This window comes from Equus asinus, chromosome 14 (genome assembly GCF_041296235.1).
Source record: "Equus asinus isolate D_3611 breed Donkey chromosome 14, EquAss-T2T_v2, whole genome shotgun sequence".
NCBI lineage: Eukaryota > Metazoa > Chordata > Mammalia > Perissodactyla > Equidae > Equus > Equus asinus.
The window spans coordinates 24,543,718-24,563,791 of NC_091803.1; the positions used below are offsets into that span (position 1 = coordinate 24,543,718).

At 54.5% G+C, this 20,074-nt stretch overlaps 2 protein-coding genes across 7 annotated transcripts; both read left to right on the forward strand.

Annotated features, from left to right (window-relative positions):
* Positions 1–2,482: 2,482 nt before the first annotated feature.
* Positions 2,483–13,479, forward strand: PRSS36 (serine protease 36). Of its 4 annotated transcripts, XM_014842349.3 has the most exons (16): positions 2,483–2,581; positions 3,953–4,083; positions 4,386–4,421; positions 4,629–4,664; positions 4,895–5,057; positions 5,486–5,766; positions 7,965–8,131; positions 9,734–9,983; positions 10,092–10,221; positions 10,572–10,819; positions 10,907–11,073; positions 11,474–11,711; positions 11,820–11,961; positions 12,230–12,495; positions 12,572–12,693; positions 12,962–13,478. In XM_014842349.3, exons 2-16 carry the CDS (start codon positions 4,047–4,049, stop codon positions 13,238–13,240), a joined length of 2,562 nt encoding a protein of 853 aa, XP_014697835.1. In that variant the 5' UTR covers positions 2,483–2,581; positions 3,953–4,046; the 3' UTR covers positions 13,241–13,478. The 4 variants fall into 4 exon arrangements, with proteins under 4 accessions (XP_014697835.1, XP_044602323.1, XP_044602322.1 ...); XM_044746388.2 differs by having other exon boundaries at positions 10,572–11,073; positions 12,230–12,438; positions 12,962–13,479; XM_044746387.2 differs by having other exon boundaries at positions 10,572–11,073.
* Positions 13,480–15,586: 2,107 nt separating this feature from the next.
* On the forward strand, positions 15,587–20,037 carry PRSS8 (serine protease 8). 3 transcript variants are annotated; one of them, XM_014842348.3, is made up of 6 exons: positions 15,587–16,006; positions 16,273–16,290; positions 17,949–18,111; positions 18,395–18,666; positions 18,755–18,921; positions 19,054–20,037. In XM_014842348.3, exons 1-6 carry the CDS (start codon positions 15,922–15,924, stop codon positions 19,363–19,365), a joined length of 1,017 nt encoding a protein of 338 aa, XP_014697834.1. In that variant the 5' UTR covers positions 15,587–15,921; the 3' UTR covers positions 19,366–20,037. The 3 variants fall into 3 exon arrangements, with proteins under 3 accessions (XP_014697834.1, XP_044602326.1, XP_070340643.1); XM_070484542.1 differs by having other exon boundaries at positions 15,649–16,006; positions 16,173–16,290; XM_044746391.2 differs by lacking the exon at positions 17,949–18,111 and having other exon boundaries at positions 16,173–16,290.
* Positions 20,038–20,074: the final 37 nt, after the last annotated feature.

Below are 20,074 nucleotides of genomic sequence, written 5' to 3' on the forward strand. Positions count from 1 at the left end.
AAGACTCGTCCTGGGGTTTCCCTCTTCGTATTGGCTGTTAGGAAGCTTATAGCAGTGATTCTCAACGAAGGGCATCTTAGGATGGAGGAACTATCAGAATCACCCAGGAAGCTTTTGCAAGCTGCACTTGCACCCGCCGGAAATTCCAATCTGTCTTCCTAGAGGAAAGTGTTCCCCCTTCCTCCCACAAGATCCATTGCTTTGGCAAGTTACTGTGCTATTTAGAGGAGTAAGTCCTATTCCTCAGATCTGTTGGTTGGGAAAAGGGTTAAGAACTATTGTCTTTGGGGCTGGCCCTGTGGTCGAGTGGTTAAGTTCGTGCGCTCTGCTGCAGGCGGCCCAGTGTTTCATTGGTTTGAATCCTGGGCGCGGACATGGCACTGCTCATCAAACCACGCTGAGGCAGCGTCCCACATGCCACAACTAGAAGGACCCACAACGAAGAATATACAACTATGTACCGGGGGTCTTTGGGGAGAAAAAGGAAAAAAATAAAATCTTTAAAAAAAAAAAAAAAAGAACTATTGTCTTAGAGCAGCAGTTCTTGAATAAGGTCTGGGAACTCTTGGAGGGGTCCCCAAGACCCCTTCACAGGGTGGCCAAGGCCAAAACTATTTTCATGATGTCAAGTTTATAATATAGGTTTCCAAAGGCTACTTGACATGTGGTATCCCAACAGGCTGGATGCAGACGCAGACATGAGAATCCAGCCGGCTTCTACTAATCTGGACACTAAAGAGGTTTGCAAAAACCTAAAGTATCACTCTTATCACTCCTATTTTTTGTTTTGGAAAATACAGTTATTTTTCATAAAATGTTATTTACGTTAACATACAACAGATTTATTTTTTATTTTTATTTTTTGCTGAAGAACATTCATCCTGAGCTGACATCTGCTGCCAATCTTCCTGGGTTTTTTTGTCTGTGAGCTGCCACCACAGCACGGCCACTGACAGAGGAGTGGTGTAGGTCCACAGCCAGGAACTGAACCTGGGCAGCTGAAGCGGAGAGCGCCGAACTTAACCACCAGGCCACCAGGGCAGGCCCAGATTTAATTTTTAAATGAATTGTAAGTATTTTAGGTATTTCTCAGTTTTAATTTCAAATGCAGTAAATATTGACAGCCATAACCCACACAAGCTCACACTCTTTGGATTCCTCACTAATTGTTAAGACTGTAAGGAGGTCCTGAGAACTACTGACCTGGCGGGAGCAGTTGGTAGGGGAGGGTCTTCACAGCAGCCATGTTTTGCTGTAACCTCCCTACACGCTCTCTCTTATTTCCTACCTTTGTTTTGCCATTGCCTCATTTTTCTGAGTGCTTGTTGAGTAAATGACTGGTTCTTTACCTTCGGAGGGGCAACTGCCTACACATGAGTGCCCGAGGAGACCTAAAACCTCCAGGATTTGTTAATAACAAGTCTGAAGTTGTTACCACCATGTTCACTTTTCTAGGGAAACTGGACTAATAGAGTAATATTATTATTATTAGCTTACTTTTTACTTTTTTTGAGGAAGATTAGCCCCGAGCTAACATCTGCTGCCAATCCTCCTCCTTTTTTTTTTTTGTGCTGAGGTAGATTGGCCCTGAGCTAACGTCCGTGCCCATCTGCCTCTATTTTATATGTGGGATGCCTGCCACAGCGTGGCTTGATCAGCAGTGTGTAGGTCTGCACCAGGATTCGAACCAGCAAACCCCAGGCCACCGAAGTAGAACATGTAAACTTAACTGCTACGCCACGGGGCGGGCCCCTATTATTAGCTTATACAATGGGTAAAAAAAATAGATATATGTATGTGGATATTCTTTCTTTGACCATCCATTTCCGGTCTCCACCCTTCTCCATCCTGATCTGTTCCCCTGGACAGTGGCCTTTATGCACCACATCATGGGCTCCCTTGCACTCTGGTTTCTGGTAGGTTTCAGACGATGGAAAGAGCTGGCAGGTAACCAGAGGGTAAGAGGAGAGTGAGATGGGGATTTTTGTCTCCCAGCTCCCTCTCTGAAAAGCCATAGATTGATGAAGGTTGCATTCCTTCACTGAAGGTGCTCCTACTGGCTGGCCTCTCCTATGACTGTAGCTCTGTCACTTTCTCAGTTCCAGAATCTGCTCCCTCTCTTTGCTTCTTCAGGCAGGGCTCTCCATTACTGCTAGCCCTGGGGTGCTTCACTAGCCTTTGTTGGTTTCCCTTAACCCTGCCTACACCTCTGTAAATAGTTCCTTCATTAAACTCTCCTCAATGCCTCTTTGAGGCGCCACATGTTTCTTAAGTGGACTCCTATGGATATACACTGAGAGGTTAAGTGACTTTCCCAAGGTCATACAAATAGTAAGTAAAAGTACTCACTCTAACACAGAGAAAGTAGTCTTTTTTGGCCTTGCCAGCCTGCCCAGTCCCCTCCCAGAATCCTATGCCCTGCCCAACCTGCCGGAATCTGTGATCCTTTTGTTGGGATGGGATTGAATTCCCTGGGGCTCCTGTTCTGGACCTGGCCAGCAACACCAGTAACCAGAGCTGTGTGAGAAGAAAAGAGCAAGCCATTGGGGTAGCCACACCCCAAACAGAGGTGAGGTCTCAGGTGAGTCATGCCAGTGAGGGGCCACCTCCCCTGTCCCAACGACCACCGCTCACCTGCAGCCCTGCCTCACCAAGGACCCAGAACATTGGTCTCCCAGCCCCTGGCTGTCTTCTCCTTCCACCTTTGCCCACAGGATTCTCCATTCCTCCCTCCCCCCAGCAACAGGTATCCTGGAGCTAGGACATCTGCCTCCCACCCCGACCGCGGGCCTCCAGAAATATGAGATGGGTACAGGGATCTGGGTGGGGCCTTCAGGCTCCCTACTTCCCCCTTCCAGGCCCAGATCCTCTCAGATTCCCAGAGATGAGCTCCAGCCAGGCGGGGAGGGGGGGGGGGCAGGGGGGTGCTCCTGGGACCATCAGGAGTCACGGGCTCCTAGGCAGGGACAGAGCTGTGCCGGGAGCCATGTTACCAACGCCTATACAGCTGTCTGACAGGGTCCGGGCTGAGAAGGGCTGAGGGGCGCAGGGACGCCCCTTGGTGAAGAATGGCCGGCTGACACCCCTGATATTTTCTGAAATGTATGCATGCTTTCTATCAAGGTTATGACTATACTTGTTCCTGCTTTTTATTCTTGAAGATATATAATTTAACTTAGCTTTTCAGCCTGATGCCTTACTAGCAAAATGATATTTTTTCCAGGCAGTGTGCTCAAGGGACAAATAGTCCTGCCCCCTGAAAGACAAAGGAATGCTTTCACCCCCTAAGGGGTGCGGGAATGTAAAGATGTTTAACTACCTGATGAGAACGCACATAGTCCTGGGGATAAGATACCCTGGAGTTGCTTTTTGTTCCCATTAACCATCTGAACAACGACTAGATGATCGATGGGGGCAGGGGTAGCTCCCCGGACGTGAACAGATGGAATGCTGTCCTGTCCGGGTGTCTGGACCTTCTCTCTGCCTTTGATCTAACTTTACCATAAATTACCTTTGTTTCTGAACCCATAAATCTATACATGAAGAATAGAAGATTCAAATAGACCCCATCCCTGACGTCAATATTATATTCGTCCCAAAATAGTAGAGGAAGTCATTTCTATACCCTTTAAAGTTTAGATGTTAAATTTAAACTTGTTCTACTACAACAGATGTTAAGCTACCTATCTCCTTTAGTTTAGAGACAATAAATAGTAAATTGTGGAAAAGATGATCATTAACCTTATGCTCTATAGAATGGGATGCTAATAAAAATTCTTGTGCTCGCTTTGTACTTCCTTATCTCTCTGAGAATATTTGTAGGGCTGTTTCGGTACTAATCCTGAAAAATAAAAAAAAAAAAGACACTTGTGCACAGTAAAGACAGACTTGATTGCACTGATTCAAGTCTCACGTCTCTTCCTTCACTGCGCCGACTCCGTCCCTCCCTCAGGAACCTGGACTCGGCTGGAGCAGGACTCCGGCAGAGCTGTGGCAGGGAGCAGACCTTCACCCATCTCTGCACCTCCAGCTGACTCAAAAGTGCCATGTCCCAGCACCTGCTCCTCCCACTTGTGATCCTCGGTAACCTCAGGGGACAGGGGATGGCTGCAAGAAGCCGGGGTCCTAGCATCGGGGGGAGATGGAAAGCAGAACTTTTGGGCTCTGTTTGGGGAGTGGGGCATCAGAGGAGGAAGGAGATGGGGACGTCAGTAGAAGGAGAGAGGGAGGTGTCAGGAGGGAGAGGAATAGTGTCTGACAGGAGGGGGAAAGGAGGCCTGGGTGCAATGGAGAGGTGGAGTTGCTGTAAAGCTTGCAGGGAGGGAGTCATGGAGAGCACATCGTAAGAACAAGTCTCCAGCTTCTTCCTGACTCCCTCTTTCCAGCCATCGGCCCCATCCCAGGAGGCTTCCAGGACTCAGGTAAGGCAGCTGGACTGGGGGAAAGTCAGAAAAGATAGGAGGGGTAGCATGGGTGCTGATAGGGGGGCTGGAAGGGCAGGGAACTGGGGTAGAGGAAGGTGGGAGTGGGGGATAGAGAGCAGGAAGATGGGAGCTGGGCAGTGTCCTGGGCTGTGTCAGGGGCTTGAACTCACCAGCATCTTCCTCTCTTTACCCTCTGACTCGCAGCTCCCAGTCCTACCCAAGAAGAACCTGAGGATCTGGGTAAGGAACGGTGAGGCGAAGTCCTCAGATCTTAAAGCAAGTTAAGGCTAGCTGAGGGTGATGAGGAAGGTGGAAGTGACCAGAAACTTAGAAGCGCCGAGGTCCTCTCTGTTATTTGTTCGGTGGGGCAACCTGAGGCAGGTGACTGAGGGGGGCTTCGTCCTGAGTTACCCGGGCCTCTGGCATGGGGGACAGGAGCGAGCCATGACCTCTGCGGTACCCCACTGCAGACTGCGGTCGCTCTGAGCCCTCTGCCCGCATCATGGGGGGCTCAGACGCGCAGCCGGGCACCTGGCCGTGGCAGGTGAGCCTGAGTCAGAAGGGGAACCACATCTGCGGGGGCTCCCTCATCGCCCCCTCCTGGGTCCTCTCCGCTGCTCACTGTTTCGTGAAGTGAGTATTCGCCCTCGTCAAGCCCCTCTCCCTCAAACGCCAAGCGCGCCCCGAAGCCTGACCCCCGCGTATTCGAGGCTAACTTGGAGCCAAGCTGCCTCCGCCTCCCCGCCCTCCCCCGAAGCTGGGTGCTTTGCGGGGTATCCCGGTTCTGAGCTTGGTGGGGCCGCCAGCAGACTCGTCCCACCACTCCACCAAATATCTGAGTCTGAATTCCATCTTGCCAATGCCCCTTGAATCAACCACCTCCAAAGCAGATTCGCTTCTCCCTTTTTAAGGAGTGTATCTTAACCTCCATCGCTCTAGCCCCAAATCAGGATCCGACTCCGCCCCTCCTGGGTTCCTGCTGACCCCACCTTCCCCCTGGCTCTGAGCCCCCACCTTCCATAGGGTCAACCTAATCCCTCCCCGCCTCGGCCGCGGTGCAGGAACGGGACCTTGGAGCCCGCGGCCGAGTGGTCAGTACTGCTGGGCGTCCACTCCCAGGACGGGCCCTTGGACGACGCGCAAGTCCGCGCAGTGGCCGCCATCCTGGTGCCGCACAACTACAGCAGGGTGGAACTGGGCGCTGACTTGGCCCTACTGCGCCTGGCCTCGCCCGCCAGGCTGGGCCCCGCAGTGCGGCCCGTCTGCCTGCCGCGCTCCTCGCATCGCTTCGCTCCTGGCACAGCCTGCTGGGCCACCGGCTGGGGGGACGTGCAAGAGGCGGGTGAGTGAGGCGTGGGGGTCCCAGGAAAGAGGGTTATCGCAGAGGTGGAGCCTACTGAGCAGTCCTGGGGCGGGACTTTGGGGACGAGTCCTAAAAGCTGCGGTCCCGGCAGGGCGGGCCCACGGGGCGGGGCCTCGGGCGGAGCCTCGAGGGCTGGTTTCTGCTGGGCCACCGGGTAAGTGGTGCGCCTATCGCCACCTGTCCTCCTCCCCAAAGGTTCTCAAACTGAGACCACTGAATCATCCCTCCATTCCCTCCTCCTCACCTTTCCTTCTAGCTTTTTCTTTCCTGGATTTAGAATTCGACCAGGGTTCCCATCCCAGCTCTGCTATTTCAGACAAGGCACTTCACGCAGTCCATTTCCTCTTTTGAAAATTGAGGAAAGTAGTGCCCAGTTCATGGCGTTGTTGGGTGGAGTAAATGAGAAAACCCATGTAAAGTTTATTGCACAGTGCCTAGCATAGCGGTAACTAATGCATTTTAAGATATTTGTACCCTCGGTGATCCATGTACTGCAGCACAGCCCCCAGGATTTAGTAACCATTCAGCACATATCAGTTTCTGCCCTCCTTTCCTCTCATCCTTCTTCCTCCCATCCTAACCTCCCCTACACATCTCTCTACTTCCCCACCTTCTGTCTTCTCCTACTCACCCTCATTCACTCATTCAACAGCTATTTCCTAAGCATCTCCTTGGGCCAGGCACTGTTAGGCATTAGAAACCCACCAATGAACATAACAAGCAAGAATCCCTGCCTTCTCAGAGCTTACATCCTAGCAGGTAGACAAACAATAAGTTGAATAAATAAGCAAACACTTATGTAAGCGGTGTGGGAGGAAATAGACCACTTTTCCATCCCCCATCATCCTCATTATCCAGTGCTACCTTTCCGTGTCAGCAAGGCCCCCACAATTATTCTGCGTCTGCTGTGATCAGACCTGTGCAGTGCCTGGGGCTTTGGTGAGAGTGCTTCAGGAGGAGATACTGCAGCCTCTGCTTGCAGGGGCCCCATCGGGGCAGGAAGTGACTAGGAAGGGTCATTCCAAGCACCTGGGAAGTCTGTGTGGATGAGGCCAAGCCATCGTGACAAAGGGCACCCAGAGCAGGAGATTTCTGGGGAGGTATTGTGAAGAGAAGACATAAGTTGGCATTACAGGAATGTAGGGTGGAAATGGAGGCCATCCTGGGGACCCAGGTGGGGCACAGTAGATGGAGAAGGGCCAGGTTGCCAGGCTGGAGCAGACAGGGCAGAGGCAACAAAGGCCACAAAAGCTGCTGGGGCTGGATAACCAAAGCTTTCAAGTCAGACTGAGGGCCAGAGTACCCCCCAGCTCCAGAAAGCCCTGGGACAATACCAAACCTCCCTGGGTGACCCTTGTTTACAGCCCCAGACATCATCTGACCTCTCAGGACTCTGGGTCGGGGGGGGGGAGGGGGGAGAGAGCTCTGTCCCACTCTCCCCCACCCCTTTCTGGATCCTAAGACTTTGTTTCCATCAAAAGCAGGTTCATCTCAGGAGAGGGCTGAGGCCTCAGGTTTAGACAATGGAATCCATTGATTGTTCCTGGTAAGATCAGAGCTGAGCTTTGAAAAAATTCCTCTGGCAGCAACAAGTGAAGGGTGGGTTGGGGAACAGACCAGTGAGAAGGCCGAGCCAATCATCCAGGCCCAAGTTTGTAGCTCACTGAACTTCAGTGAAAATGCCAGGAAGTCACACATGAGAGGTTTTCTGGACTTGGGAACTGATTGAGGAGGGGAAGTTGAGACAGGGGTCAGGGATGACACCCAGAATCCAGGCTTGGTAACTCCGTACAGGACCACATCTAGTCTCTATGACATCTTTGTTGAAAAGCATATCCTCTCAGGACCAACACAGCCCACGTCAGGGCTCAGAGCTTAGTGATTTTAGCCCCAACCTGCATCCTTTGTTGGCTGGGTGCCTTTGTGCAGTGTACAACCATCCATGACAGCTCTCACTGAGTGCTTTGATGGGGCCATTGCTGAGATGAGGATGTAGGAAGAATAACAGAGAGGAACGGCAGGAGATGATGATTGGTTTTGGATGTGAGGGGCTGAGGTGCCATGGGACATCTAGAAAAAGATGTCCAGAAAGCAGCCAGAGGGGACAAAGCCGAGCCATTGGAAGCAGAATTCTCCATACCTGCCTCACAGCATTTTCTCTCCGGTTCTGCCTACAGATCCCCTGCCTCTCCCCTGGGTGCTACAAGAAGTGGAGCTAAGGCTGCTGGGAGAGGCTGCCTGTCAGTGTCTCTACAGCAGGCCTGGCCCCTTCAACCTCACTTTCCAGCTACTGCCAGGGATGCTGTGTGCTGGCTACCGGGAGGGCCGCAGGGACACCTGCCAGGTGAGAGGAGCTCCCTGCACCTGCCTGACAGGACCAGGCAGAGCCCTAACTAATAGGAAGTGGTGTTAAAAATAGAGCTCATCTCTCTCATATCTCTGAACCTCATCTGCAAAAAAGAGGGCAAGATTGCCAGTAGATAGGATGGACGTGAAGATTATAAGTGGACAGAACTTGGGTCTCAACAAGTGGGCACTGTTATTTATGGCAGTACAGTGCAGGGGTTACTCTGGAGTGAGCTGGCCTGCTTGGAAGCCCAGCACCACCACTCATTAGCTGTGTGACGTTGGCCAAGTTATTTAACTTCTCTGTGTCCAAACTTTCTCATCTGGAAGATGAAGATGATAGTGTTACCTACCTCATAGGGTGCTTATGATGAGTAAACGAATTTATATATGTGAAAACACTTAGAACAGTGCCTGGTCCTTAATAAGAGCTAAATAAATATTAGCTACTACTACTATTATTATTATTATCATTACCCCACATTCCAGCCCAGAGCACAGCACCTATTACTTAGTAGATACTCAATAAAGTTATTTTTAAAAAATGAATTAATCCTTAACAGAAGGAAATTTTCCAGATAACCTGCTGAAGGCCAAAACATAGTATATTTTAACAATTTTTCCCAGAAACTTTCCTCAACTGGCACACATTTTTGAGGGCACTCAAGCATGCCTGGTGGTGACGGGGATTCAAGCTAGATGGTCTTCAGGGTCCCTCCCAATGATGAGGTTCCAGGACCTGTGGGCACAGTCCCCTGCCTTCTTGAATAGCACTGCAAACAACTCAAATTCCTCTAGACCAGTCTAGACCAGCGCTGTCCAATATAACTTTCTATGATGATGGAAATGTTCTTTATCTGTGCTGTTCAGCATGGTACTTACTAGCCACGTTGGCTACTGAACATTTGAAATGTGGCTAGGGTGACTGAGGAATGAATTCTTCATTTTACTTAATTTTAATTTAAATCGCCATATATGGCTCGTGTCTACCATATTGGACAGCAGAGTTCTGGATGATTCTGAACCTTCTTTGTGACTCTCATCAGGTCACAGAGATGCCCGGCCTGGATTCTAGAAATGTCTTTGGGACAATGCTCCAGCATTAAATGGCCCCAGAACCATTGTTTCAGTGTCTGTTCATTGTAGTTCCTCCTCCTTACTTGCTTTCAAACTGTCCCTTCTTGCTGCTTTTGGATTGCCTATTTCTAACGGCCTCTTCCTCATGAATGCTGGCATCTCTGATTTACTTTAACAACTGGGTGAACTCAGAAACCCAAGACAGGGTTTGTTTGAACTAGTTAATGTGCAAGAATCATTTGGCTCCGAATGAGACCTGCAGGTCTCTCTGGCATGGCCTTTAATACATTAGCTTGGTGCTCTTGGCTTTGGATGCTCATCAACCGTTCTGCTTTATGAGGCTTTCTTCAGTTTAGAGTTGTAGGGAATACAGAGGACAAGGCACAGCCAAGGCAGGTTTCTAGGAGAAGTTGGCTGTATGTTGAGCCAGCAAGAAGAGGTATAGAACCTTTGTGAGGTACTGGTGGGTATAAGCCGGTGGGTCCCTGGGCTGATCCCCTGACACTGAGTCATCTATCATCAGGGAGACTCTGGGGGGCCCCTGGTCTGTGAGGAAGGCAGCCGATGGTTCCAGGCAGGAATCACCAGCTTTGGCTTTGGCTGTGGAAGGAGGAACCGCCCTGGAGTCTTCACTGCTGTGGCGTCCTATGAGGCATGGATACGGGAACAGGTGATGGGCTCAGAGCCTGGACCTGCATTTCCCACCCAGTCCCGGCAGCCCCAGTCAGGCCCCAGGGAGGCCCCAGATGAGAACTGCACCATCGCCCTGCCAGGTGAGGGGGCAGGACCCCTGGACATCCGGTGGACATGAGAGATTTGAGTTGGGGTAGAAAGTGCTGGGGGTTCAGGAGGTCCTCTGACCCAGGTCTCTCACCCCTCAGAGTGTGGGAAGGCCACGCGGCCAGGGGCCTGGCCCTGGGAGGCCCAGGTGATGGTGCCAGGATCCAGACCCTGCCATGGGGCGCTCGTGTCTGAAAGCTGGGTCTTGGCACCTGCCAGTTGCTTCCTGGAGTGAGTAAAAACACACGCCTCGGGGCAGATTCTTGCCCCTCCCTCATCAGCCTGAGACCTACCTACCTGGCCCCAGCCCTTCCCCTTGGCGGGGCAGGGGTGTGGGGTCCCTTTGGGAGGTGTAGAATCCAACTCGCAAAGCGGGGTCCTAGTCTGTTGGGGGCGAGTAGAAGGGTAGTATAAGTTCCATCCAGGATGTGGGAGGCTGAGTAAGCAGTTCTCAGACCTCAGGAAGGGGATAGAGGCTCCTAGCCTGGGATACCGAGCCTAAGCCAGGGGTGCGAGGTTTGGAGCTGAGTCTGCAGGATCTGGCCCACATCCCCAGTCTCCCCATCCCGCGGCCCCATCAGTTCAGACCGCTCGCCTCGCTATCTGGACAACTGGCGCGTGCTACTGCCCTCGCGCCCGCGCGCGGAGCAGGTAGCGCGCCTCGTGCCGCACGAGAACGCCTCGTGGGACGACGCCTCGGACCTGGCGCTGCTGCAGCTGCGCGTGCCCGTGAACCTGAGCGTGGCCCCGCGGCCAGTGTGCTTACCGCACCCAGAACACTATTTCCTGCCCGGGAGCCGCTGCCGCCTGGGTCGCTGGGGCCGCGGGGGTGAGCAGGGGCCCGGCGCGGAGCGGGGCGGAGTAGCTGAGGGTCCGACTCCGCCGCAGCGGGGGTTCGCTCCCTCTTCCTTCTCAGAGCCCGCGCCTCGCCCCAGCACCCTGCTTGAGGCGGAGCTGCTGGGCGGCTGGTGGTGTCACTGCCTGTATGGCCGCCAGGGGGCGTCAGTGCCGCCGCCGAGAGACCCGCCCCACGCGCTCTGCCCCGCCTACCAGGAGGAGGAGGAGGAGGCGGGCGGCTGCTGGGTGAGCGGCAGGGGAGGAGCCTGCGGGTCTGGGTTGGACCCAGAGAAGCCGAGGGGCTGGGGGCGGAGCCTTAGAGGGACTGGGATGGAGGCTGAGTGCTCTGGGGGCGGAGCCTGGCTATGGAGGACTTTCGGGAGGGGTCTGAGGGCGGACCCTGGGCGCTGTTGGGCCTTGTCGCTGCCCCTCCGTTTAAAGAGGATCCTAAAGCAAGGGCTGACTTCATACAGATTAGTATTGGAGCCTGGCTTGGAGGAGGTGGGACCTGGTGGACCTCGGGAGGTGGACCTCCCGAGTACAGGAGACTATGGAGTCCAGGATGAGCCCCAGGACCTTTGATACCCTCTCACCAACTTGCACACACACAGAGGGACTGGCAAATGCACATGCTTTCTTGCTGCAGAATGACTCGAGTTGGAGCCTTCTGTGCCGGCAGGAGGGGACCTGGTTCCTGGCTGGAATCAGAAATTTGTCTAGTGGCTGCCTACGTCCCAGAGCCTTCTTCCCCCTGCAGACTCATGGCCCGTGGATCAGCCATGTGACTCGGGGAGCCTACCTAGAGGACCAGCTGGCCTGGGACTGGGGCCCTGAGGGAGAGGAGACTAAGATACAGAGTTGTCCTCCTGCCACAGAGCATGGTGGTGAGGAGGGCCTTTGGGGCCTAGTTCCTGGGGGTGCTTAGATCCATGGTAGGGGCTTCAGGGGTCAGCTGTGGAATCCCCACTGAGGTGGTCACCTCCTCTCCCTAGCCTGTGGCCTGCGGCCAGAGCCTGCTCCGATGGGGGTCCTGTGGCCCTGGCTGGCAGAGGTGCATGTGGCTGGAGATCAAGTCTGCACTGGAATCCTTGTGGCCCCAGGCTGGGTCCTGGCAGCCACTCACTGTGTCCTCAGGTGGGTCTCACTCATCTCCTGGGCAAGAAGGAAAAATTGGGAGATGGACCAAAGGACTCTTGCAATAGTGGGATATTTGCCCTTTAGGGCTCTTACAGCACAGGGAAACTGCTGTGAAGTGTTTTGAGACAAGAGAGAGATTCGGAAGGAGGAATAATGGAATTAGTGGAATGACCCTGGAGATTCATTCCACCCTTTCCCCTGGGCTAGGAAGGACTTTACCAGCAATGCAGGGAGCAGGAGGTGATACTGGGCCTTGTGCCAACAGGCGAGGCTCTACAACAGTGCCTCATATTGAAGTGTACCTGGGCCGAGCAGGGGCCAGTCCCCTCCCACAGGGCCACCCAGTATCCCGGTTGGTCATCAGCATCCGTCTGCCCCGGCACCTGGGACTTCAGCCCCCCCTCGCCCTCCTGGAGCTGAGTTCACGGGTGAAGCCCTCCCCGTCAGCCTTGCCCATCTGCCTTCACCCCGGAGGTATCCCCCTGGGGGCCAGCTGCTGGGTGCTGGGCTGGAAGGACCCCCAGGACCGAGGTGAGAGCCCTGGGTCTTGGGGTGAGAAGTCCTTGGAGGCCAGAATCCCTGGGACAACCCTCTTTTCTCTCTCTAGTCCCTGTGGCTGCTGCTGTCTCCATCTTGACACCACGACTCTGTCACTGCCTCTATCAGGGCATTCTGCCCCCTGGGACTCTCTGTGTCCTGTATGCAGAGGGACAGGAGGACAGGTGTGAGGTACAAGGACCTGGGCATCCTGGTCCAGGGAGGGGAGAAGCAGTGATGGGCAGCTAGACCCTAAAGAGAGAGCAGGATTGGAATTCTTGGGTGCTGGGCCCCAAATGGGAAGAAACACTGCTTTCTGGCTGGACCTAGGAGAGAGACCAGGGCCCAGGATGCCTAAGGATGGAGACAAGCAGTGCTTTGTGGATGGACCCTAGGTGAAGGTATGGGGGACCAGCAGGAAGGTTAAGAGACCATTTTGGCCTTGGCTCTGACATTGCAGGTGACCTCAGCACCTCCACTCCTGTGCCAGACTGAGGGAGGTTCCTGGGTCCTTGTGGGCTTGGCTGTTCGAGGGAGCAGGGAGCTGTTTGCTGCCGTTGGCCCTGAAGAGGCCTGGATCTCTCAGACAGTGGAGGAGGCCCATTTCCTGCCCCCCAGTGGCTCCTTCTATTGGCCCCCTGAAGGCAGCGATCTCTGCCCCCCAGACACGGCCAGGGCCTCAGGCACCCCTCGGGCTGCTGTGTTCCTGCTGCTACTGACCTCCCTGATACAGGGCTAAGGGCCCTGGGTCCCTGGGCTACCTCTCCTTCTCCTCCCCTACACCCCTCCAGCCCTCCACTTTGCGCCCAGTGGGGCTGGAATGTGACCTAACCGCCTCTGTTCCCTTGCTGGCACCTCCAGAGCACCCCACCCACCTAGATTGCAGCGGCTTCAGATCATTGGGCCTCAGTGCTTGGCTATTTCGCCCCTGGAATCCTTGGGGGCAGTGGAGTGGACAATAAAGGTGTCAACACAGTCATGTGGCCTTGTGGCATTGCTGGGGGCAGCCTGAAGGGCTGGGGGAAACCCCAGGGCTAGGGCCGCTCCCTCCTGGGCCTCTGTGAATCAGGCTTTGGGCTCCCAGGAAATGTGTCCCTGATAACGTGGCAGCTGTCACTCATTCCTGCTCCAGGGCGTTGGAGGTTGGGTGGCCAGCTGAGTGTGTGTCACCTCCCCAATGGAATCAGCATCCCCAGCGCCTGCTGGACACCTCAGCCCTAGCTCAGCCCTAGCTCAAACCCTGCTGCCCTTCTCCCCAGAACAAAAAAGACTGAGGGTAAGGGTTGGAGGAAGGGTCTAGGAGGCTGAGAGTCCAGGGTCTCTCTACCATATCCTATACTGACAGGGAGCTGCCTCCCATATACACACCCTGATGAATGATGCCCCAAAGTGTACACCTCTAGTGTCCCCAGTATACACACATGACACTGGCACCCTGCAAGGGTCTATCACTTTTACTCCTGCCCAGAGCCCCCAGGGTTTGGGCCCCATCATGCTTGTGTGTATGAACATTCCACTACCTCACCTACCACTTATGGGTACAGGTCCCTGCATTAACTCAACCACATTCTCTGCTAACTACTAAGTCAAGACACAGCTGGGGTCTGATTGATAAGCCCACGAAGTGCTCCCAATGTAGTGGGGGACACATATGGACACACCTGGCTGGGGGGTCAGGAAGGGGTCAGGAAAGGGTCATAGAGGAGGTGATGTTTGAGCACAGAAAAAGGGCAAATGAGGAAAGGGGGCTGCTTGGGGTGGAAGCCAGCTGATGAGGGTGCAGAGGGGTCACCTCGGAGCTGCAGTCAAATCTCTGGGTTGAATAGGCAGAGGGTGGGGGAGGGGAGACCTAGAGGAAAGCTGGGAGTTCTCCTTGGGAGATTAAGAAGATGGGCAGAGATTGTTAAAGGGCCAGGCTTATCTTTAGCTACCAGGTCCCAAAAAGAATAGTCCCCTGAATCTGCACAGGGACATACATCCCCCCTGCTCCCCATACCCAGTCTGTCACCCATATGCCATCCCCCACATGAAGACGAAGATAATATACCTCCTCTTCTACCCAAACCCACCCACAATGCCCAGTGTCTTGCCCCTCCTCCCCAGCTTAGACGCCTTCCCAAGTCAGCCTCCGTCCCTCATTCACTCCAGGAATTCCCTGCCCTCCAGCGTGGGTCCTGAAGTCCTGGCTCAGAGGTCCAGACACCTAGTCTTGGGGAAGGTAGGTGGGGAAGCAGGGGTCTGTTTTTCTGAATCTTGAAGCCAACATGCACTCCCAGTGCCCACAGACTCATACACTCACAGAGCTTGCGCTTGACCCCCAACCCAGTCACTGGGGCCTTCTTTCCCTGAACCTGCACACCTGCGTCCTCCATGTGAGTACGCGACACCTGAACTACCCCTCCCCTATCTTTGCCTTGTTAACATTTTCATAACCCCTTTAGGTCTCAGTTCTAAAGGCACTTCCTCGAGGATCCCCTCATGATGCCAGCCATGTCAGTCTCCTGTGAATAGCTTCCAGAGCCCCCATTCTTCTTTCTCCATCACAGTTCCTACTTTGAAATTATTCTATAATTTTTTGTGTGACTATTTGATTCAAGTCTGTCGTCCTCATTTCAGGGTGAGCTCAGGGAAGGCAGGGATGATGTCTGTTTTGTTTCCTGTGCCTGGAACACAGTAGGCGCTCAGTAAATATTTGTGGGATGATTGGCACTGCCAGACACGCTCACCACACCTCACCACACACAGATGAGGCTGCAGGCTCCACAGAAGGGCCTGAAATGGCCCTAACCCTGAGCAGACCCGGGTGTCCTGGACTCACATACAAGGCCTAAGGAGGGAAGGAGGCAGGAGTGGCTGTGGCCCCATGATAACAAAGGCTGGGCCAGGCCCTGGGGGGCAGAACTGTCTGGCAGACCTGGGGCAAACAGCAATTGGGTGGCTCTCCCGGGAGTCAGGCCATGGAGTTTCCAGTCCTGCCCAGGGCTGTTCTCTGGCTGATCAGCCCCTCAACGCACGCAGGCACGCACGCACGCACGCACGCACGCACGCACGCACACGTGAAAAGCCTGAGGGTCTGGGAGGACTCATACTTTGGTGGCAAATGAAGAGCTGAGCATGAGGGCGGGGCCAGGAGAGGGGCGGGCAGGTAGGTGCCTTTCTCCAAAGAGCCGCCACTCTGGAAAGTCTCTGCGTAGCCAGGCCGTGCGGGAGACGTGTCCTCACTGCTGGCTGCGGAGACTGTCTCCTTTTGTGCCTGTTCCCTGCCTTCAAAGCCAGCCTTGGACACCTGCTCCTCATTCCCAGCGTGGATTCTGGGATCCCTTCCCTCTGGACCTAACACCTGGATCTTGCCTTTGAAACCAGCCCTAGGTCCCTTCCCTTGGGTTCCTGGTGTCTCCCCAGGAGCCCTTGTCCTGGGCCATGGCCCAGAGGGTGGGCCTAGGGCCTCAGCGGCTGGAGGCTGTGACCATTCTGCTTTTGCTTGGATTATTCCAGTCCAGGATGGGTGAGTATGTACGGGGTGGGGGGGAGCGTGGGGCACGGGGAGGGGTGGTGCACAGGGGCCGAGGGTAGTATAACCCTTTTATGGGGCACGTTGCTTATTCTGGGCTCAAGAACCCTGGGCTTCAGCCTCCCTCACTCTTGACTTCTCCCTCTCCCTTCAACTTCAGCTTCCGGGGGGCGCCGGCCCACAGGAGAAGTGGCAGGTGCTAAGAGGTTGACAACTTGGGCCTTCTCTGCTTACCTATTCCTCTTTCTCTTTCCTTCCAGGAGCTCACGGGGCAGAAGGTAAGGCTTGCTGGGACAGTGGGGGAGGGGAAGAGGAGGGGACACGGACTCAGATTCCCATGGAGTATTCTGGGTTTTTTTTAAAGATTTTATTTTTCCTTTTTCTCCAAAGCCCCACGGTACATAGTTGTATATTTTTAGTTGTGGGTCCTTCTAGTGGTGGCATGTGGGATGCCACCTCAGCATGGTCTGACGAGCAGTGCCATGTCCACGCCTGGGATCGGAACCGACGAAACCCTGGGCCACTAAAGTGGAGCGTGCGAACTTAACCACTCGGGCCACCAGGCCGGCTCCCCGATGGGAGTGTTTAATGAGCGTCTGACCCTCTCTCTGCAGGGCTGTCTTGCCCACCCATATTGTCTTAAGTGCCCAAAATAGTTCTATGAGACGACATTATAGCCCTCATTCTATGGATAAAGAAACTGAGATGCAGAGAAGTGACCTGCCCAGGGCGCACAGCCAGTAAGCGGCAGAGCTGGCATTTAAACCCGGGTCTGACTCCAAAGGGGGGTTGTTTTGAAGAGAACAACCCAAGGGTCTCCCTTCTTCAAAGGCACACCTCTAGACTCCGAGTCAGGTTTTCACTCCCCACTTCACCACTTACTGGCTGTGTGTCGTTGGCCTGTCCCCTCACCTCTAAATGATGTTGAATATGTCTATTTCCTGGGGTTGTATGAGGAGTCAAGAAAATAAAGGAAGTGAAAGCCCTTTAGGGGCCTGGCATTGTTTGAACAGTCACTAAATAGTAACTACTGTCATTATCGGGAGAGGAGGAGGGGCCTGCTGGGCAGTTTTCTCTGCTCCTTTGTGAAGGGCAGCTGGGTCCTGTTTCAAACAGCGACCTCAGCAGGGGTGGGGCTGTCCTGGAAACTAGACTTAGCACACCATGGGAGCCCGGCTGTTCTGTGCAAATGTTCAACACACATCCACAACTCCCTCTGTGTGCCCGGCCCCATGCTGGGCGCTGGGGACAGGGGGATCTGCTCTAGTCCCTGCGGCTAGGAAACGCCCAGGTTGGTGTGGTTGAAGCAGACACAGTCATAGACACAGGAACAACTGTGTGATTGGACAGTGTCGGGGAAGCGCGGGGCCCTGGGATCTCTGAGGCATTGCCTAACGCAGCCAGCAGGGTCAGGGCAGGCTCCATAGGCAAAGAGAAACTTGCCAAGCAGAGTAGTGATGAGGAAAGGTATTCTAGGCAGCATGACCTGGATAAGCAAAGATCTAGAGTTGAACAAGTGTATGGCCTCATGTGTGTGACAGGAAGTGTCCAGAGGGCTGGCTGGAGTTGATTTCGGTGTCATGGAAGGGCTGGAATGTATCTTAAGAGCAGTGTGCACCCAGGGAAGGATTTAAGCAGGGGTGAGACCTGGCCAGGTTTATGGTTTATGAAGATATTCAGACTTATAAGGAGTGGATGGGATGGAGGGCAGGAAGGCCTCAGAGGAAGGAAGGTAGGCAGTGGGTGCCGGATTGCAAGCAGGCAGAACTGACCATGACTGGTGAGCAGTGGGATGAACAAAGGGGTGGCTTCTTTCTGTGAACGCATTTCCCAAGCTCCAAACCAGATCTCCTGGGCTATATTGGGAGTAGCCAGGCTAAGCACCTGGTGGAGGGCCCCAGAAGGGCCTGACTTGCTCTCCTTCCTCCCTGGGCAGCATTCTGCGGCATGGCCTCCCAAGCACGCATCACAGGTGGTAGCAGTGCAGCCCCTGGCCAGTGGCCCTGGCAGGTCAGCATCACCTACGATGGCACCCACGTGTGTGGCGGTTCTCTTCTGTCTGAGCAGTGGGTGCTGTCGGCTGCTCATTGCTTCCCAAGGTACCAGCTGGATGGGGGGCAGGGAAGTCAAAAGTGGTCTGGAGGCCAAAGTTTAGGGATCAGTCTAGGTCAGAGGTTGGGGTTCTGCATTGAGTCTAGGGGTATCAAGTCAGGATCAGTCAGGAGTGAAGGCCAGAGGTTACAGGATAAAAGTAGGGTGCCATTTGGGGCCTGAAAGGTCCTTTGCCTGGGGTCAGAATCTGGGGTTGGATGCCACAGGCAACAGAGATCAGGGAGCTAGGACAGGTCTCCTGGGTTACAGCCTTTGCCCTTCTGCCTGCAGGGAGCACCGCAAGGAAGACTATGAGGTAAAGCTGGGGGCCAACCAGCTGGACTCCCACACCCCTGAGGCGGAGGTCCGCACTGTGGCACAGATCATTTCCCACAACAGCTACCGCCACGAGGGCTCCCAGGGCGACATTGCACTCCTCCGTCTCAGCAGCCCCATCACCTTCTCCCGCTACATCCGGCCCATCTGCCTCCCCGCAGCCAATGCCTCCTTCCCCAATGGCCTCCAATGTACTGTCACTGGATGGGGCCACGTGGCCCCCTCAGGTGAGGTGGGCGCTGATGTCTAGGTGGGCATGGAGGGGAGCCTAACTCAGGATAGGAGGCCCTGGGTAAGCATCTTTTGCCCCCACAGTGAGCCTCCTGGCCCCCAGGCCATTGCAACAACTTGAGGTGCCACTGATCAGTCGCGAGACATGTAACTGCTTATACAACATTGACGCCAAGCCCAATGAGCCCCACTTTATCCAGGAGGACATGGTGTGTGCTGGCTATCTGAAGGGGGGCAAGGATGCCTGCCAGGTAAATGCAGGGGATCTAGGGGAATGGCTGAGACAAGTGCATCTTGGGAGATGAGGGCTGGGTGGGGCTGGCATGGATGACTGGAGGCCTGGGGCCTAGTCCTGACAGCCAGTATATGGCTTTTCTCTTCAGGGTGACTCTGGGGGCCCACTCTCCTGCCCTGTGGGGGGCCTCTGGTACCTGGCAGGCATTGTGAGCTGGGGCGATGCCTGTGGGGCCCCCAACAGGCCTGGTGTGTACACTCTGACCTCCAGCTATACCTCCTGGATTAACTTCCATGTGACAAAGCTCCAGCCTCGTGTGGTGCCCCAAATCCAGGAGTCCCAGCCCGACAGCAACCTCTGCAGCAACCATCTGGCCTTCAACTCTGCTGAAGCCCAGGGCTTTTTGGGGCCCATCCTGCTGCTGCCACTAGGCCTGACGCTGGGCCTCTTCGGCCCATGACATGAGCACCGAGCTGCTCTCTCTGGGAGCTGACTCTGCTTCCAGGACTTGCACATCGCACCCAAGGGCAGATACTTGTTCCCAGGAATGGACCTGGCTCCTCCCTGACACTCTTTGGGCCTGGAGCCTCACGTGAGCCACTTCTTCCTCCCAGAAACCTGTTGGAGTCCAGGGCACCATCTTCAATTTTGAGTCCACTCTTCTGGGTCTGTTCTTTGGGACTAAACCCACAGTCAGGAGTTTTATTGCCTGTGGTACTGGCTAGAACCTCTGGCCACCTATACCTGCTGTCCACAAGCCTATTGTTTGGGCTCCTAAGGAGGTCCCAAGGAACCTTAGCTATGAAAAGAGGCCCTGGCTCCCCATCCTCTTTCTAGAAGACTGGGCAACTGCCCAGTTGATTGCTGCTGAAGGGCTGGCTCCAGAGCCCTGCCTGCTCTGCCTGATGAGCCCCATCACTTTATCCTCGTCTTGTCTTCTGGGCTGGGGCTGCCTCTGGGCAGCATGTTTTCAAGGACAGAAAAGGCCCCAATCTTGCCCCATTGGCTGCCATGCCACCCTTCAGCCCTGAATCCTGGACTCCGGAGGACTGAGCCCCCACCGGAACTGGGCTCGGGCTTGGATCTGGGATGGGGGGTAAAAGGAGCAAGAAGGAATAAAATGTTTTGAGCACAGCTGGCTATGTCTGTGATATAAAATGAAAAACATC